At 32.9% G+C, this 21,347-nt stretch overlaps 1 protein-coding gene across 1 annotated transcript in view; it reads right to left on the bottom strand.

The window, feature by feature from the left end:
* The window catches only part of LOC134686980 (TBC1 domain family member 15-like), a 62,570-nt gene that overhangs the window by 25,226 nt on the left and 15,997 nt on the right, over nt 1–21,347 (bottom strand). The window contains exons 6-8 of the mRNA XM_063546875.1: nt 15,950–16,144; nt 6,121–6,249; nt 67–170 (exon numbers count right to left, since the gene is read on the bottom strand). Of these exons, the coding sequence (XP_063402945.1) occupies nt 67–170; nt 6,121–6,249; nt 15,950–16,144 (428 nt within the window). The remainder of the gene's footprint in view (nt 1–66; nt 171–6,120; nt 6,250–15,949; nt 16,145–21,347) is intronic.

Here is a 21,347-nt window from a genome sequence, read left to right as displayed (position 1 = left end):
CATGTTTTACAGAAATATATAAGTATAAATATATATCTATAAAGAAGTAGTGAAAAGTAAACTTACACCCTTCTTTTCCTTTCGTCTGTTCTAGTTTTATATGTTGACTGCCAATTATAATAACCTAACAAGAATTTCCATACATCTATTCTTAAAGCTGGATCAACTCCCTGAAATAAATAAACTTATCTTCTATAACTATATATGTATTACAACACTAATAAATATATTTTTTTTCCTTAATGTGGTCCACCTAGATAAACAGAGATACCCTTTACAGCCTTTACATTAATGCTAGCAAGACAAATCTTTGTTTAGCTAGCTTGCTTTGCTTGTATCAATGTTTGCTCAAGCATGGCAATTAAGATAGGCAGGGCTTCAGCTTGTATACATCATACTTAAATTTTATTGGACGTTATGTTTGAGGTTAAGGACACTAAATTTTGGGTATTTCATTTGACCATTATATTTCAGCTTCTAGTACTGTGATTTTTTTATGTTATAAAGGCAACCTGTAGCTTTGCTATATAAAATGATAGAATCTGAAGCGAGATGATGTATCAAATATTCTTGCTTTGTACGTTTTCAAGACAAAATATTCATCTCAAACACACCCTAATACAAGAAGGTGCACTCGATTTTCTAATAAAAGGGATAATTAAGTAGGGGGGGAAATGACTTAATTCATCCCTTTTATTTATTATGTCAATTGTAATTGAGTATTGCCGCTTTGGATTAATTTTTGCTTGTAAACCTTCAAACTGATTATTCTTTGTTTATAGAGAAGGCGATAAATGCTTTCTGTAATGCTTTTTACTATAGTAACAAATTTTTTAAAAGTTAATAGAAAAACAAATAAAATAACAATTTTCTTCTCAAATACGAAGTGTTTTGTTGTAAAAAAACAAAAAATTGCATAAGTTTTCAATTTATTTTTTACAAAGTTAAGCAGATCAATTAGATATCAAGTCGACGACATGGTTATCTATCAAGTTGGATGAAGAAAATGCATAACCTCCAATTTTTTTTAAAAATTACCACAGACGGAGAACATATCAATCTATAAGTTCAGTTATTTCCGTGTCTGCCCTTCCATTACGTGACTCAAGAAAAAAAAAATTGGTAACAATTGTATCAAAAAGAGAAATCGAGTGCACCTTCTTATGTAATGGTGTGTTTGAGATGAATATTTTGTCTTGAAAATGTACAAAGCAAGAACATTTGATACATCATCTCGCTTCAGATTCTATCATTTTATGTAGCAAAGCTACAGGTTGACTTTATAACATAAAAAAATCACAGTACTAAAAGATGAAATATATGGGTCAAATGAAATACCTATGTAATGAATCACAAAATCAGAGTAGGTGTGTTTGAATTGCGATTTTGTTTTACTAATCGTACTTGACGATAGTCTTTAAAGTTGGATGATGAAAATGCATATCTTCGAAAAAACAATACAATTTTTGGCTTCCATTTCTACGCGATTGCGCTTTATATTTGACATCCTGTGATGTTATAAAATTTAGTGTCCATAACCACAAACATAACGCCCAGTAAAATTAAGTATGATGAATAGAAGCTGAAGCCCCGCCTATCTTGATTGTCATGCTTGAGCAAACATTGATACAAACAAAGCAAGCAAGCCAAACAAAGATTTGTCTTGCTAGCATTAATGTAAAAGCTGTAATTGGTAATGCTTTTACAATGTTTTGTTTCATCCATGTGAAACAGAATTAAAATCATATGTACAATTGCTCAACTCAAGCACAATCGGAAAATCCTCTCACGGTTTTCATTGCAGAACCAAATGTTCTGTGTGTGTAGATTACCAGGCGTGCTGTGTAATTTATTCACTTGGACATTTAAATTTCTTCTAGGAGAAATCTATCACTCATTGATTAATTTGCCTGACCAAATAATTATCTTCTTTGTAGATTGAAATACATGTATAAACTCACATAAACTGCATGTGATACAGTATTTATTCAATATCAATAATATATATTCAATCTGTTCAATATAAGCACTGATTTAATTATAAAACCAGATGCTCCGCAGGGCGTAGCTTTATACGACCGCAGAGGTTGAACCCTGAACAGTTGGGGCAAGTATGGACACAACATTCAAGCTGGATTCAGCTCTAAATTTGGATTGTGATTAAATAGTTGACACAGCATAGGTTTCTGACACAGAATGAATGTGTTCTAATGAACTTAAAATTTTTGTTTTCTCTTAGAGCAATTCACTATGCTGTTGAATATTAATCCTTTCAAAAAAAAGTTTGAAGAAATTTTCTTTTTATTTATGAAATTTCAAATGAGAAAAATTGAACCCAATTTTTTTAATCACATCCCCCTTTCTCCCCAACCAAATAAAACTAGAGGCTCTTAAGAGCCTGTGTTGCTCACCTTGGTCTATGCGCATATTCAACAAAAGACACAGATGGATAAATGACAAAATTGTGTATTGGTGATGATGTGTTTGTAGATCTTACTCTACTGAACATTCTTGCTACTAACAATTCAAGATATTAACCAAAAACTGCAAAATTTCCTTAAAATTGCAATTCAGGGACAGCAACCCAACAACCGATTGTTCAACTTGTCTGAAAATTTCAGGGTAGCTAGATCTTGACGTGATTAACAATTAAACTTCTGTCAGATTTGCTCTAAATGGTTCAGTTTCAGAGTTATAGGCCAAAATCTACATTTTACCCCTATTATCTTGAGGGTTATTCACTTTTGTTGTGGAGGAATAATAACGTCTTGCTAGTTTAGATGCTTTATGATCGTAAGATGATAGATATACGTAACAATAACGTTACGCTACATTAACAATAGTGTGCGCGAAAGTACGGGAAACAATTACATAAGAAAATGATAAAAAGTCTCTTGTTCTATATTCACGACATTCTGGGGGCCTCAAAATGCATAAGAAATTAAATTATTTGAAATGATAAATAATCAAAACTTTAAAGTTCTATAAATGAATCACATTGAAAGTTTTTTGTAAGTTCACTTTGCGTTAACTGTCCTTTACAAAAATCCTTTAACAGTTACTATAGTTCTAATGGATATAACTTCACAATTGGTCGTGTGGTAATTAGTCCTCTAGAAGTCCGTACTTTTGCTGCTCAAATAGTTTGTTTGCTGTGATCGTATCAAGTTGTTGAATATTCGCGTTGTGTTTGTCGTTGTGCATCTCTGTTGTCGTAATAATCCTCCCATGTAAAGATGAGATGTATCCTTGATGTGTAGAGGTCCGGTAAAATCTATCCCAGATGTGCAAAATGGTAGGGTGTCTTTAACTCTATCCTTTGGTAGTGGTGGTGGTTCCCAAGGTAGTTTTGCGACATATTTATTTTCCTTAAAAATTATGCTAGAGTTTTGGTACTCAAGCATTAGGTTTTGTACATTTTTTGTGTTTTCATCAGAATCCGCCTCTAATCCGCTCGACTCAATTTCCCAAAATTTCTGTAAATCGCACTCCTCGGGTTTGTGCGCCACTAAAACATTCATCATCGTTGAGTTCCATTGTTGAGTATTCATATCTGTGTTCAGTGGTCCTGATAGCAAATAGCCTATTTTGGATTTAACTGCTGTTGGTCCGTCACCTCGAATAACTTCATCTTGTACTAAAGACCAGTAGTAGTCTGCTCCAACGAGAAGTGAAATGGAAAACTTTTCATCCTGCGTGACTGGGTGGGCAAGTTGTAATCCTCGTAAATAGGGCAAGCTGTTAATGTTTACTCGTTTCTTCATATGTATCGGTGCTGCAATTTTTGGGACAATAATTACTTCCATTGGAATTCTTTCTTTTCTTTCGGTCTCAATCGATAATGTCGCTTTCTCTAGGTTGCGTACCTCACCTTCTTTCCCGCCAAATGCACAAATTTGCATGCTTACTACACCAGTTGGTTTGATATTGAGTTTTTCTACTAGTTCCTGAGAAATAAATGAATTCTGGCCGCCTTCATCGAATAGAATGTTAGTCATAACACTTTCATCATGGTACCATACGGGCGCTACGGCGGTTTTCAATAAAATTTCGGTATGTGCTGTAACGGCAGAATGCATAGCGGTGCTCTTTGTTTCTGTGGTACTTTGTAACTCTTCGTTGACAGGTTTTGTTACGGCTTTATTTTCATTTGAAGTGAAGTTTTCATTTAATACATTATTACGGCAGATGCTACTGTGATGTTTCTTACTGCAATTTCAGCAACTGTATTTTGACTTGCATTCCGAAACCTTGTGATTACCGAAACAGTTAAAACAAACTCGTTTTTCCTTTACGATTTGGGTGCGGGCGTTTATATCGGTGATCTTTGTACATTCATTTGGGTGATGCGGGTTTTGACAAAACAAACACGGCCTTTTAGTCTTAACGGAACTATTGTTGTTACTATCTTTAGATCCTGTTGAACTCCATCTTTTATTTGTAGTTTCTGTCACAAACGATGCGGTGGGGATAATATCGGTTTCAACAGGATTGGTGTTAGCGGCCTCTTGGATACAAATTTCTTTCTTTATTGCTTTGCGTAAACTTGAAATATCCCAATCATCATTACCGTGGTCTCGAGTAATGTTTTGTCTGACAAAACATGGAAGTTTGTTGAGTATTAGGGGTATTAATAGGCTTCCGTACGATTCCTGATATCGACCCATTCCTTCAAGTTCACGTATATTACTTTCTAGTGTGTCACTGAACGATTTCAGTCCCCTAATTCCGGGCGTTGGTGCAGGCAAATTTAGTAAATTTTGCATGTATGCGTTTACTATTTTGTGTTGTTGGCCAAATCTCTCGTGTAGAATTTGTATAGCTTGATTATAGTTTGTATTAGTCATTTGCATTCCCGAAATACACTGGCTAGCTTCTCCATAAAGTTGCGATTTTAAATAATTAAATCGTTGCACGGCACTCAATGAAGGATTTTCATGTATGGAATTATTATAGGAATCCCAAAAGGCTGACCATTCCAGTAGATTTCCGCCGAAAGTTGGCAAGTTGAGTTTAGGCAATTTGTTATAATGACTTGACACTGTGGAGGTGGGCATGCTTGACTGGCTTAGGCTTGTTTGCTCTGAGTTGAAAATTATTTGGTTAGAATGTTCTTGCACGCTGGGGTTATTGCATATAAAATCTGATGCATGAGGGTTAAGAGCTGATTGATTTTTAGAATAACTTACTTCTTTTAGTATCTTCTCAATTTTCGTTATTCCAATTTGAATATCTAACTCATATTTGTCAACTTCTTCAATTTCTTCGTCGAGGTCTTCTACTTCTTCAATAGATTCTAGAATCTTCTCATTGAGGTCAGACAATGTCTTCTTCTTTGTTTTGATGAGCTCCATCATGGATCTGAGGTTAATAACATCTTGATGCGGTTCTTCTGTCGGGTCTGCTTTTTTCAGTAGTTTTATTACTGCTCGTCGATGTGCGGCTCGTACTGTTTTGAGTTTCGAACTCATCTCTAGTTGTGGTTTTCGTCACGGCACCAATATCTTGAGGGTTATTCACTTTTGTTGTGGAGGAATAATAACGTCTTGCTAGTTTAGATGCTTTATGATCGTAAGATGATAGATATACGTAACAATAACGTTACGCTACATTAACAATAGTGTGCGCGAAAGTACGGGAAACAATTACATAAGAAAATGATAAAAAGTCTCTTGTTCTATATTCACGAAACCTATGTTCAATTTTTTAGCAATAGTGGCCATCTTGGTTGGCTGGTCGGGTTACGCCACATATTTTTTAAACTAGATACCCCAATGATGATTGTGGCCAAGTTTGGGCTAGGTGAGCTAAAAAGTTAACAAAACAAAAAGCAGGTACTTTTTCTGTTGTTGCATTCAAATTTTAAATTAGTATTGTAATAAACAACTCAAGAAATCCTATCAAAATGTCTTTATATGAAATATGTAAACCTGTTTTAATGCAGCACCAATCTGATACACAGAAATAACTGTTTTGTTAACTTTTTTTATTTGGTTGCAAATGTACAGCCATTATTATCTGTCCATTTGTTAAGTGAACCTTAATGACTATTGTATAATACTTTCATTAACTTTGTATTAGAGCTAGGAAATTATCCTTTTTTTCATGACTTTTACCTACCCCTCTAAATATAACATCTTTCAATTTATCTATATCTTTTATTTTGCCATCACTATCCATATGTTTAGACCATTGCTCTCCTGTAAGTGGAGTACCTCTGGATACTGAAGGTCTGCTGGGTAATTTTGTCTACAATAAAGGATCAATACAAATTAAACATCAAATATATGCTGAACAATGGACAGTTTTTGAAAAAATAAATACTTTTTAGTAACTGTAGATTCTTTGACAAATCTCTGTATTTTCCAAGTAATAAAACATAAAATTAATTAAAAACCTTAGTGAGCACACTCACATACCCCACGTCCCCACATTGTCATTGGATAAATTAAATAAGTGTAAGAAAAAAACATTGTATAAGAAAAATTATTTTCCTGCCAATATGCACATCTAAATAGTATGTCCTTATTATCTACAAAATTTCATGAAATTCTGTTGTGTGGTTTGAGAGGAGTTGAGATGACAAACTGCTGCAGTAGTACATTGAAGCAAATAAGTTCAAATCGCAATTTCCTGTTGATATGCACAACTACATAGTATGTCCTAATTATCTGAAACGGTTTCATGAAATTCTGTTGTGTGGTTTAAGAGGAGTTGCAATGACCAGAAACAGGACTGACGGACAGACTGACAGACGGAAGGACTGACGGACGGGTCAAAAACATTATACCCTCCGCAACTCGTTGCGTGGGGTATAATAAAAGTCACCCCTAAAAAATTCAAAAATGAACTGTATTTCGTGGTTTTAATTGTGGTCACTGATGAGTCTTATGTAGACGAAACGCGCGTCTGGCGTACTAAATTATAATCCTGGTACCTTTGATAACTATTTAAGCATTGTGTATAAGTTTCATTTGGTTGAGGTAAACTAAGTAAGAGAACACAAGTGTGCACATTTTACGATCTTTCAAGAACCATAACTCCTGAACAGTAAAATTCAAAATTGTCATTATTGATCTTGATCTCTATTTTGTCATCAGTAACACCATATAAAAATTTCAAAAGCTTTGGTAGAATGGTTCATGAGAAAATGCTCGGACACAACTGGAAACACTACTTTTCAATCTTTCAAGAACCATAATTCCACAACTGTAACAGTCAAAATCGTCATAATTAAACTAGACCTCCATTTTGTCATCAGTAAGAACATATAAAAAATTTGGGATGTTTGGTAGAAGGGCAAAGTCAAAAAAAATGGTCCAAATTTATTTTTTTGGGTCAAATTTCAACATAGTTTTAGTCCATTTTCTTTTACAGTATCTTGATACATATACATTTAAGTTAATAAATCCAAAAGGATATTAAAAAGTATAAAGAAACAAAAAAGTTCTGTAACTTTATTGACATAAACCAATTGAAAAAAATTAAATCAAGTATACCTTTTGGGAATATGATTTCAAACAAATTCTATCAAATATTAATATTTTTTTCACCCCATTTGATTGCAGAAATCCAAACATTACTTTTAATGCAAAAATTAATAATCTCATCTTTGATTATAATTTTTTTTAATGTTTTTGGCTATTTTTTGTATCAATTCATTTAAAGTTGATTAAAAAAGTTTTAATTAAAAAATAATTCATCAATTAGTTGATAAACAACCTTCTCCTTATCAAAATTTACCCTTTTTTAAATTCAATGACAAAAAAAATGATATATAAATCTTTTAAGAAAAAAGATGTATCTAACAGAAAATACATCCAATTTTCCCTGTTTTTGTTGCACTCCTGACATATTATACACCAAACTAAAATACAGAAACTAGAAAAAAAATGCTCATGATTTTTGATTTTTTTTTTAATCATTGATGGTTTATAAGGACCTAAATCTGTCATTTGAATGTAATTTCTGTTTTACCTTATGCATCTTATGCACTTCAGACCATATTTAAATTGGATTTTCTGACACATTCTTATACAATTGAGGGTAAGTTACCAAACTATGAACTAAATTCCATTAAATATCCATCAGAATTGTTGTTTGACAGCTTAAAAAGAGATCTGCAATCTTCAAAATTTTTCTGAACCCTTATTGTTTTTTAAATTATTACCTATATAAGGTACTTTATTTTATCCTACCTTGTTGCACTCCTGACATTCAATATATATCATAACAAAATAGTTTATCCATTATCAAAACATACCATGGCCATGATTTCTAGATTAAGTGTTTATACACATTTGTGCCTTTCAGATTTGACATTTTATTTTCATTTAAACAATATTTTTATTAGCTATATCATACATATCACTTATTGTATAAATAAATTCACATCTCATCACATTTCGCTACTATTTTTTTAAATAACAGTGAGATTGCAATGTCAAAATGGGCTGAGTGTTGTGGCTTGATGTGTAGATTAATCCTGCTAAATATCTTTGTAAAATTTCGAGCATTAGACAAATTACATTAAAAAAAAAATGCCAAAATTGTCAGGAGTGCAACACTTTTTCTTGACATTTGAAAAAAAATGTTTTATTTGAAAGACACAGCAACTTGTAATATCATGACATGTGCCATAGATTCTTATGTATATTAGAACTAGTATGTCTTAGGGATGATTTCAGCTCAGAATGAAGCTTATCCATTGAACCTTTTTGATACAGATGTGTTTTGAAAAAGAGTCGTGCCATGTCAGGAGTGCAACACAAAAAATAATGTTACTGAGGAAAAGATGAATTTTGCTTAAATGGCTCACACCTAAATATAAACAAATAGCAATCCTGTATAACAAACATGCTCTTTTAGAATTTCAAAGCAGGACTTATAGATTTATTAGTTTTAAGTTTATTTGTCCTAATAAAAAATTCTTGAATTTTTATATAATTTAGGAAGCTGATTCTCATAAACTGTGCATTTTTAAGAGAAATAACCATATTTCAGTTTCAAAAGTTTTATAATGGTTTCATGAAATACTAATTAAATTATTATAACTGTAATGACAATCAGTTAATTTTTATGAACTCCTGACATGAATTTACCCCAACAAAAAGTGTTTGCATATATTCAATATTTCTATCTTAGAAAGTTTCTCAAATTTTGAGTTCATCTTGCTTATCCAACCTTAAAACAAATAAAAGATGGGAAAGATAGTTGATGAAACTAAACTTACTAAACTTACTTGAGAATAAAATCAGACAGACTAAGGGACCAAAACACACCATCAAAGTCAACATCGACTATAACTTTGATGAGCAGAAAATTGAGAAAAAAATCTGAAAGAAGATCCACCTCAAGGACACACTAGACATTATATAACCAAAGAAAGCACAAGAAATGTAAAACTTAATTTAAATACAAAAACTTTAACCTGAAATCAAAATACATAGTTATAATAAATGGAAGAAAAAATAGAGAGATTGGCAACAGGAGAGAAAAATAAATTTACACAATCCAAAAAAAATCCAAACCCACAGAAAAATATCCAGTTGATAAGTAAAAGTACAGGTTAAGATACACCATCTAGAGATACAGAAAGAGAAGACTTAGTTTAGGAAAAATTCGTCCTGACAAACACAAATCTTGCCCTATAAAACAATTGAATACATCATAGCCACAGCTAAACCAAGGTAGTTAGAAAGAACTAAAGTACTGATGGAAGTGTGCTAGAAGTTGATGGGTGCTGAAGTGGATACAAAGTTGAGAGATCCTTAATAGATTTGGAAACTTGAAAAGAAACTGGCATTTTCAAAAAGAATAGAGGCTACCTAAAAAACTTAGACTTAGAACTTAAAAGGAACTCTTTGAAAATGTCATTTTCTTTTCAACAGTTTTCAGATATTTAAGGGGTTCCTCATCTTTGATTATACTTCAACATTTTAAAACTCATCAATTTCTTGTACTCAGCTGCCATCAGTTCTCATTAACTCTGACAACCACCTTGGTGAAGCTGTGGATATGATGTGCTCAATTGTTTTAGCACAAGATTTGGAATGGTCAGGCAGAAAATGTCTTTTTCTTTGACTTCTCTTTCTGATTTTTTTAGGTATTGTTAGTCCATCTGTACTTTTGCTACATGACTGGACAATTTTCTGTTGGTTTGCAACTTTTTCAGCTTGTGTCAAGTTTCTTCTTCTCTTTTGTTACCACTTTCTCTGTTTTGTTCTCCTTTTCTCATATGTGTTTTTATTCTGGTCAAAGTCTTTTGAATTAAGTGTTACATTGTTTTGTTTTCTTTATTCTTTCTTTGTTTATATTTGTCTAGATTAACCCTCAGATTAGGATCTTAATTCATTGTTTTTCTCAATTTTCTACTCCTCAAAGTTGAAGTTGTTGTTGACTTTGTATGCACTTTGACTGTCTGATGTTACTCTAAAGCTTAGTTTCACAACCATCTTTCCAATCTTTCATTCATTGAAAGGTTGGGTCTTAAAATTGAACTCAAAATGTGATAAATGGTTTGTTATGGTAAATCCATGTCAGGAGTGCAACACAATTAATAGTTTGTTATATCAATTATAATAATTTAATAAGTGTTACATGAAACCATTCTAAATCTTGTAAAATGAAATATGGTTATTTCCTAATCAAATGACAAAGTTTAAGACAATTACCTTCCATAATTTGAAAATTATATGGATATTTAGCATAAAAATATGTTTGTCTGTGACAAAAAACAATTCTTGGATCTAAGTCCAGCTTTGAAACTTACCTTTAAGAATTTATTAAACCTCAAACATGTAACCTAAATAGTTAGAAAACATGTTTAGATGCATATAAGTCACTAGTAGGTGAAATTATCTTAAAATGTAAGTCCAAGAAAATGGTATTTTAAAAGTGTTGCACTCCTGACATCAAAGAAATGTTTCTAAAAGAAAAGTTCCTTGTCTATCAGACTTCTCTTTGGGTGCAATCTTGTATCTAGTATAGTATCTTTTGAAAAATAAAGCAGAACCATATATTTGCTTTTGCATTTTTTAAGTGTGAGTCTTTAAACTTCAAAGTTGCACTCCTGACACTCATAGGGAGGCCTTATTTACTTGACTCTGACACATTATTTATATCAATAATCAGGTAAATAAACTATTTATTCTAGAAAGGACATATTTGTTTCACAGTATTGATCTTTGTTTATGTTTAGGTGCGAGTCATTTGTTCAAAATTCATTCTATTCCTCAGTAATACTAATTTTTGTGTTGCACTCCTGACATGGCACAACTTTTTTTCAAAACACATCTGTATCAATATGGTTCAATGGAAAAGCTTCATTTTGAGCTTAATTCATTGCTAAGATATAACAGTTTCCAAAGAAATAAGAATTTATGGCATATCACTCCATAAAACAATTTGCTGTGTCTTGAAAAAAAAGTATTTTTTCAAAATGTCACAAAAAAGTGTTGCACTCCTGACAATTTTGGCATCTTTTTTTAACATAACTTTTTAAATACTTGAGATTTTCCAAAGAAATTTTGCAGGAATATTCTACACATCAGGCCACATCATTTGAAATCAAATAATACAATCAAATTATCAGCATGGCTGATAAATATTGCTATATATGCAAGGAACCATTTTTTTTTACTTTGCCCAGAACAGTTCATGCGTAAATGCACGGACACAACTGGAAACTCCATTTTTCAATCTTTCAAGAACCATAACTCCTGAACAGTAAAAGTCAAAATCGCCATTATTGAACTTGACCTTCATTTAGTTGTCAGTAACAACATTTTAAAATATTAAAAGCTTTGGTTGAAAGGTTCATGAGTTAATGCACGGACACGACTAGAAACACTATTTTTCAATCTTTCAAGAACCATAACTCCTGAACGGTAAAGGCAAAGTCGCCATTATTGAACTTGACCTTCATTTAATTGTCAGTAACAACATTTTAAAATTTTAAAAGCTTTGGTATAACAGTTCATGAATTAATGCACGGACAACATTTGATTGCCGCCCGCCCGGCCGCCGTACATCCCCAAATCAATAACGGACATTTTTGTCACAAAAATCCGGTTAAAAAATTTTTTGTGTTACAAACAGGGTTTCCGCTGGCGGTCGCCATTTTCGCAATTTGCGAAAAAATAATAATTTTGGCGATTAAAATTCGTCATTGGCGACAGAATTTGGCGAAAGAAATATACATAACGTTTTATTTTCACCCATCTTGTTTATTTACTTTTTTCGGGTTTCTCTGACTTTACCGATCAAACAATACTCGGAATTCACCTTGAACTCGTTAAGATTAATCAATAATCAGCTGATTGCATTCATAGCTATCGACATCAAAGGACTAATTAATAAAGGTGTTGAGATGGTATGATATGACAAAATGATAGGGTTAAATGGCTTCTGTCACATGTCACAATAGGGATTTTATTAACCACTTTGCGACGCACGTGTTTGAAGCAAAGAAAAGAAAATTATTGTTATGACGAAAAATGTTCAAAAGCAAGAAAGGTCTCTGATTTAAAACTTTATCATTTAACTTTCATTTAGATCTTTGATTTGAGTGGGTATTTCAAAGTCGTTTCAGTGACACACGTGTTTCAAGCATATAGTTTTATTATTTACGATGGTCTAGAAATTTTTAAAGAAAACTCGTTATGAAGAAATCTATTCAAAAGGTTGGCATGAGAGCAAGCCTTAAATGTAATGACTACACCTTACACGAGGGATCAATTCCAAGTGATAAGATGCTTCGTTTTGTTATAAAAAAACCACTTCTTATTTAGGGGTGGGGGGGTGGGGGCTGAAAACTAGAGGCTCTAAAGAGCCTGTGTCGCTCACCTTGGTCTATGTGAATATTAAACAAAGGAAGCAGATGGGTTCATGACAAAATTGTGTTTTGGTGATGGTGATGTGTTTGTAAATCTTACTTTACTAAACAGTCTTGCTGCTTAGAATTATCTCTATCTATAATGAACTTGGCCCAGTAGTTTCAGTGGAAAATGTTAATAAAAATTTACAAATTTTATGAAAATTGTTAAAAATTGACTATAAAGGACAATTACTCCTTAGTGGGTCAATTGACCATTTTCAGATTTGCTCTAATTGCTTTGTTTTTTGAGTTATAAGCCAAAAACTGCATTTTACCCCCATATTCTATTTTTAGCCGTGGCGGCCATCTTGGTTGGTTGACCGGGTCACGCCACACATTTTTTAAACTAGATACCCAAAAGATGATTGTGGCCAAGTTTGGATTTATTTGGCCTAGTAGTTTCAGGGGAGAAGATTTTTGTAAAAGATAACTAAGATTTACGAAAAATTGTTAAAAATTGACTATAAAGGGCAATAACTCCTAAAGGGGTCAACTGACCATTTCGGTCATATTGACTTATTTGTAAATCTTACTTTGCTGAACATAATTGCTGTTTACAGTTTATCTCTATCTATAATAATATTCAAGATAATAACCAAAAACATCAAAATTTCCTCAAAATTACTAATTCAGGGGCAGCAACCCAACAACGGGTTGTCCGATTCGTCTGAAAATTTCAGGGCAGATAGATCTTGACCTGATAAACATTTTTACCCCATGTCAGATTTCCACTAAATGCCTTGGTTTTTGAGTTATAAGCCAAAAATTGCATTTTACCCCTATGTTCTATTTTTAGCCGTGGCTGCCATCTTGGTTGGTTGACCGGGTCACGCCACACATTTTTTAAACTAGATACCCCAAAGATGATTGTGGCCAAGTTTGGATTAATTTGGCCCAGCAGTTTCAGAGGAGAAGATTTTTGTAAAAGATAACTAAGTTTTACGAAAAATGGTAAAAAATTGACTATAAAGGGCAATAACTCCTAAAGGGGTCAACTGACCATTTCGGTCATGTTGACTTATTTGTAAATCTTACTTTGCTGAACATAATTGCTGTTTACAGTTTATCTCTATCTATAATAATATTCAAGATAATAACCAAAAACAGCAAAATTTCCTCAAAATTACAAATTCAGGGGCAGCAACCCAACAACGGATTGTCTGATTCGTCTGAAAATTTCAGGGCAGATAGATCCTGACCTGATAAACATTTTTACCCCATGTCAGATTTCCTCTAAATGCTTTGGTTTTTGAGTTATAAGCCAAAAACTGCATTTTACCCCTATGTTCTATTTTTAGCCGTGGCGGCCATCTTGGTTGGTTGACCGGGTCACGCCACACATTTTTTAAACTAGATACCCCAATGATGATTGTGGCCAAGTTTAGTTCAATTTGGCCCAGTAGTTTCAGAGGAGAAGATTTTTGTAAAAGTTAACGACGACGGACGACGGACGACGGACGCAAAGTGATGGGAAAAGCTCACTTGGCCCTTCGGGCCAGGTGAGCTAAAAAAGGAAAATTATAAAAAAATATATATATTTGTGTTACTTGGCGAAAAAAATTATAAAGTGGCGAAAAATATATTGTTTTGGCGAAAGAGGTGGCGAAAAAAATAATTGACCCAGGGGAAACCCTGGTTACAAATCATGATGTATTGTTTTATGTGTACATGTTATGCTGCCCATCAAGGGCCCTTGATTGGAATAATAAATATTCTTATTCTTTTTCTATAAAGCTTTATTACAACTGTCACAGAAACTTAACATTAACCAAGAAAAGTCCAAGATAGCTAAACACAGACCAATGAACCATGAAAATGAGGTCAAGGTCAGATGAACCATCACAGGCAGACATGTACAGCTAACAATGCTGCCATATAACAAATATAGTTGACCTATTACTTATAGTTTAAGAAAAATAGAACAAAACATAAAAACTTAACACTGTGCAATGAACCGTGAAATTGAGGTCATGTTCAAATAAAACCTGCGGGATTGACATATAGATCATAAAATATTTCCATACACCAAATATAGTTGACCTTTGGCATCTAATATTAGATTTAAAGACCAAAACTCAAAAACTTAACTTTGACCACTGAACCATGAAAATGACGCCCACTAGACATGTACACCTTACAATCATTACATACAACAAATATATTAGACCTATTGCATAAAGTTTGAGAAAAACAGACCAAAACACAAAAACTTCACTCTAACCACTGAACCATGAAAATGAGGTCAAGGTCAGATGACACCTGCCAGTTGGACATGTACACCTTACAGTCCTTCCATACACCAAATATACTAGCCCTATTGCTTATAGTATTAGAGATATGGACTTGACCACCAAAACTTAACCTTGTTCACTGATCCATGAAATGAGGTCGAGGTCAAGTAAAAACTGTCTGACGGGCATGAGGATCTTGCAAGGTACCCACATACCAAATATAATTATCCTATTACTTATAATAAGAGAGAATTCAACATTACAAAATATCTGAACTTTTTTTTCAAGTGGTCACTGAACCATGAAAATGAGGTCAAGGACATTAGACATGTGACTGACGGAAACTTCCTAACATGAGGCATCTATATACAAAGTATGAAGCATCCAGGTCTTCCATCTTCTAAAATATAAAGCTTTTAAGAAGTTAGCTAACGCCGCCTCCGTAGCCCCCGCCGGATCACTATCCCTATGTCGAGCTTTCTGCAACAATAGTTGCAGGCTCGACAAAAAACTAAAAAAATTGCAATTTTCCATTCATAAAGGGGCATAAACCTAAAACAGTTAAAATGATGCCACCAAAATTCAAACTTGATCTGTGTTTTGAGGTAATTAGTATTGTGCATAAGTTTCATAACATTTGGTTAAGGTAAAACAAGTAAGAGAACAGAAACTAAAAAAAAATCAGACCAGAAAATGGGGCATAAAAATAAAATAAAGTTTTTGTAAAATAAAACTAGTATTATTTCTGTCAGAAAAAGCTAATAAATTGTCTTAATTCATCTAAATATTCAAGCTTAGTATCTGTAGCGTTGTATATTTCTTTTCATATACCAATAAATACCTTTGTTATTAACTCATATCCTGGTTCGTCCTGGTTACTTATTTCCATTCCAGGAATGTCCTCGCTGAGGATATCTGCTACCTCCTCCCGCTGTCTAGGGATCTGGGCATCAGGTTGTAACAACACATCTTTCAGGAAATTTGTAACCTTGGAAAATCCTGCTAAGGATGTTGTGTAGGGATCTTTAATAAATTTCTGAAAATAATAGTTTAAAACATATATATTTTATAGTGGATTGGGAAACAAGTTTTTCAACTTATATTAATCCCTTTCCACTTTGAGGGTGCATACCTGTCAACTGACCCGTATTCTGCGGGTGTGACCCGAGATTTTCACAATTCTGAGGGATCACCCGGGACACCCGCCGGGTCACTGAAATCACCCGGGAATTCCGAAAATGACCCGATTTCACCTGTATTTCATAGCCTTGAGATTGATTTCATAAGTTATATTCCTCTGAAATACCGGCAAATTCGTAATTATTTCGTGAATAGGAAGTTCATGTAGCTATGTAAACTGTCAAATTAAGTGACCCATTAAGTGCATGGCTTCACTTGACAGCTTTGGTGTCAAACACACTGTTAATTAACACCAATTACCTTAGCTTTAGGTCGTAAATAAATTGCACTTGGTTTACTAACATATTTCAAATAGAGTTAGAGTTACTTCCTCTTATTTGTCACCATTCAAAATTATTCCTTATGTTTACGTTTTATGGGTGAAAAAGGTTAAATCATATAAAATATAAAATTAAAATACATATTGGAAAATAACTTTCCATTATTTTAATACCTTTATACAATTTTGAAAAAAAAGTTGAAAATTATTTTTTACATTTATACTTCCTTTAACTGTATTACTATATTTTATCATACTCTATTTTCCTACATCATTGTCAGATGGTATGTTTAATAGGAAGGCTATACAGCCAGTAGTCTCAAACAAAATTAAAATTACATTTGTGAAAAATAAAATCTAGTATTTGTTGCAAAAGTAAAGAACATAAGACTGTGTTACACAAATTTTAAAAATCTTTAAAATTGCAATGAAAAAATAATTAATAAGATTTAAAATGACTTAACCAAGTGAACATGCATTGATGTTCTGGTATCTTCCATATACATTATAAGAAAATGTACCATAAATACTGTAATTCAGCTCGAAAAAGTTCGTACGCGTTATGACCTGAGATTTGATTCTTCAATGCAGGTCATGACCTGCATTTTCATCGTCACAGGTTGACAGGTATGAGGGTGTGATTGCTATAGATATGAACTATGACTCTTGGAAGATAAATTGTACACATGACAGTGAAACCTTGATCCTCTGTGTAAAAATACATATACATGTAATTTCATGACTAAGCAAAAAGAAGAAAGCAAAGCATGGTTAACTAATCTCATTTGAATCAAGTTTCTTTTCCTAGTATCTTATTCCCCTATTTATTTACTTCATGATTTGCACTGTATGGCTTTCCTCCTGCTTCCCCAAAATTCACAAACACTGATACAATGATGTCTTTAGAAATATATAAAATAAACTGCTACGCTGAGAGCAGCTTGATAGCATCCCAGAGGTCCAACCCTGAACAGTTGGGGCAAAAACGGACTAAATATTCAAGCTTGATACAGTTCTGCATTTGAATTGTAATAAAATATTTGACACAATATAGGTTTCTGAAATTCTGACACATATATAAATGTAGTTTTTTTATTGGTTTAAGCATTTACCCCCAAAATGAATTCAAGCCTTCTAATTGTGATATTGAAACTTGAAGTGCAATTTCAGAGCAATCAAAATACTTATACACACGTTATTGTCCTGAAACTAGAAAAATGCTTGCTTTGGGTCCCTTTCAGGCACATAATTCTTAAACAATTGGGACAATCACCCCCAAAATCAACACCAACATTCCTTTAGTTGTATTAAACCTTATGATTAACCTGCATAGAGCTCAATATACTTAAACTAAAGTTATTGTCTGAAATGTGTCTTCGGACAACGACACAGATGACATCATAGCATTATCATATAAACCCCCAAAAATGTCTGTGGTCGTATACAAACCAGATGTTCTTCAATTGTTTTAATTATTTCATAAAATTGAGAATGGAAATTGGTGATGTGTCAAAGAGAACAACCTGAAACTAGAGGCTCCAAAGAGCCTGTGTCGCTCACCTTGGTCTATGTGAATATTAAACAAAGGAAGCAGATGGATTCATGACAAAATTGTGTTTTGGTGATGGTGATGTGTTTGTAAATCTTACTTTACTAAACAGTCTTGCTGCTAACATTTATCTCTATCTATAATGAACTTGGCCCAGTAGTTTCAGTGGAAAATGTCAATAAAAATTTACAAATTTTATGAAAATTGTTAAAAATTGACTATATTAAGGACAATAACTCCTTAGGGGGTCAATTGACCATTTCGGTCATGTTGACTTAATTGTAAATCTTACTTTGCTGAACATAATTGCTGTTTACAGTTTATCTCTTTCTATAATAATATTCAAGATAATAACCAACCAGATGCTCCGCAGGGCGTAGCTTTATACGACCGCAGAGGTTGAACCCTGAACAGTTGGGGCAAGTATGGACACAAAATTCAAGCTGGATTCCGCTCTAAATTTGGATTGTGATTAAATAGTTGACACAGCATAGGTTTCTGACACAGAATGAATGTATTCAAATGAACTTAAAATTTTTGTTTTCTCTTAGAGCAATTCAATATGCTGTTGAATATTAATCCTCTCAAAAAAATGTTTGAAGAAATTTTCTTTTTATTTATGAAATTTCAAATGAGAAAAATTTAACCCAATTTTTTATTCACATCCCCCTTTCCCTTATTCCAAAACTAATTTCAATTAAAATATTCTAATGGAGTTTGCAACAATTACTACTCATTTAAATACATGATGTAAAAAAACTGCTTGTTATCACTGAATGGTAAAGATTATTTAAATTTATCAGTTGGTAGTAAAAAGTGAATATATAACAAAGATTTAAGTTGATTCTGGACAAAGAAAGATAACTCCAATTAAAAAAAATTCTTGCAGATATTTCTTGCTTACTATACTGGACAAAGAAAGATAACTCTTAATTAAAAAAAAATTTGCTATTTCACAATATTGTGAAATTAGATATTTCTTGCCATTGCACAATTCTGTGCAATTGAAAAGACTTGCTATTGCACAATACTTAATATAATAATTTTAGATCCTGATTTGGACCAACTTGAAAACTGGGCCCATAATCAAAAATCTAAGTACATGTTTAGATTCAGCATATCAAAGAGGCCCAAGAATTTAATTTTTGTTAAAATCAAACTTAGTTTAATTTTGGAAACTTTGCACTTAAATTTAGACCAATTTTAAAACTGGACCAAAAATTAAGAATCTACATACACAGTTAGATTTGGCATATCAAAGAACCCCAATTATTCAATTTTTGATGAAATCAAACAATGTTTAATTTTGGACCCCGATTTGGGCCAACTTGAAAACTGGGCCAATAATCAAAAATCTAAGTACATTTTTAGATTCAGCATATCAAAGAACCCCAAGGTTTCAATTTTTGTTAAAATCAAACTAAGTTTAATTTTGGACCCTTTGGACCTTAATGTAGACCAATTTGAAAACGGGACCAAAAATTAAGAATCTACATACACAGTTAGATTCGGCATATTAAAGAACCCCAATTATTCAATTTTGATGAAATCAAACAAAGTTTAATTTTGGACCCTTTGGGCCCCTTTTTCCTAAACTGTTGGGACCAAAACTTCAAAAATCAATACCAACCTTCCTTTTATAGTCATAAACCTTGTGTTTAAATTTCATAGATTTCTATTTACTTTAACTAAAGTTATTGTGCGAAAACCAAGAATAATGCTTATTTGGGCCCTTTTTTGGCCCCTAATTCCTAAACTGTTGAAAATAAAACTCCCAAAATCAATCCCAACCTTTATTTTGTGGTTATAAACCTTGTGTCAAAATTTCATAGATTTCTATTAACTTAAACTAAAGTTATAGTGCGAAAACCAAGAAAATGCTTATTTGGGCCCTTTTTGGCCCCTAATTCCTAAAATGTTGGGACCAAAACTCCCAAAATCAATACCAGCCTTCCTTTTATGGTCATAAACCTTGTATTAAAATTTCATAGATTTCTATTCACTTTTACTAAAGTTAGAGTGCGAAAACTAAAAGTATTCGGACGACGACGACGACGACGACGACGACGACGACGCCAACGTGATAGCAATATACGACGAAATTTTTTTCAAAATTTGCGGTCGTATAAAAACAGCAAAATTTCCTTAAAATTACCTTAAAAGGGGCAGCAACCCAACAATGGGTTGTCAGATTTATCTGAAAATTATAGAGCAGATAGATCTTCATCTGATAAACAATTTTACCCCATGTCAGATTTTCTCTAAATGCTTTGGTTTTTGAGTTATAAGCCAAAAACTGCATTTTACCCCTATGTTCTATTTTTAGCTGTGGCGGCCATCTTGATTTGATAGTCGGGTCACCGGACACATTTTTAAAACTAGATACCCCAAAGATAATTGTTGCCAAGTCTGGATTAATTTGGCCTAGTAGTTTCATAGGAGAAGATTTTTGTAAAAGATAACTAAGATTTACGAAAAATGGTTAAAAATTGACTATAAAGGGCAATAACTCCTAAAGGGGTCAACTGACCATTTGGGTCATGTTGACTTATTTGTAAATCCTACTTTGCTAAACATTATTGCTGTTTACAGTTTATCTCTATCTATAATAATATTCAAGATAATAACCAAAAACAGCAAGATTTCCTTTAAATTACCAATTCAGGGGCAGCAACCCAACAAAGGGTTGTCTAATTCGTATGGAAATTTCAGGGCAGATAGATCTTGATCTGATAAACAATTGTACCCCATGTCAAATTAGCTCTAAATGCTTTGATTTTTGAGTTATAAGCCAAAAACAATATTTTACCCCTATGTTCTATTTTTGGCCATGGCGGCCATTTTGTTTGGTGGACCGGGTCACCGGACACATTTTTTGAACTAGATACCCCAATAACAATTGTGGCCAAGTTTGATTGAATTTGGCCCAGTAGTTTCAGAGGAGAAGATTTTTGTAAAAGATTACTTTAATTTAAGAAAAATGGTTAAAAATTGACTATAAAGGACAATAACTCCTTAACGGGTCAACTGACCATTTCGGTCATGATGACTTATTTGTAAATCTAACTTTGCTGAACATTATTGCTGTTTGCAGTTTATCTCTATCTATAATAATATTCAAGATAATAACCAAAAACTGCAAAATTTCCACAAAATTACCAATTCAGGGGCAGCAACCCAACAACAGGTTGACCGATTCATCTGAAAATTTCAGGGCAGATAGATCTTGAC

The sequence above is a fragment of the Mytilus trossulus genome, chromosome 10 (genome assembly GCF_036588685.1).
Source record: "Mytilus trossulus isolate FHL-02 chromosome 10, PNRI_Mtr1.1.1.hap1, whole genome shotgun sequence".
NCBI lineage: Eukaryota > Metazoa > Mollusca > Bivalvia > Mytilida > Mytilidae > Mytilus > Mytilus trossulus.
The sequence above is the reverse complement of the archived record's forward strand: the minus strand, read 5'-3'. Positions and strand labels throughout refer to the sequence as shown.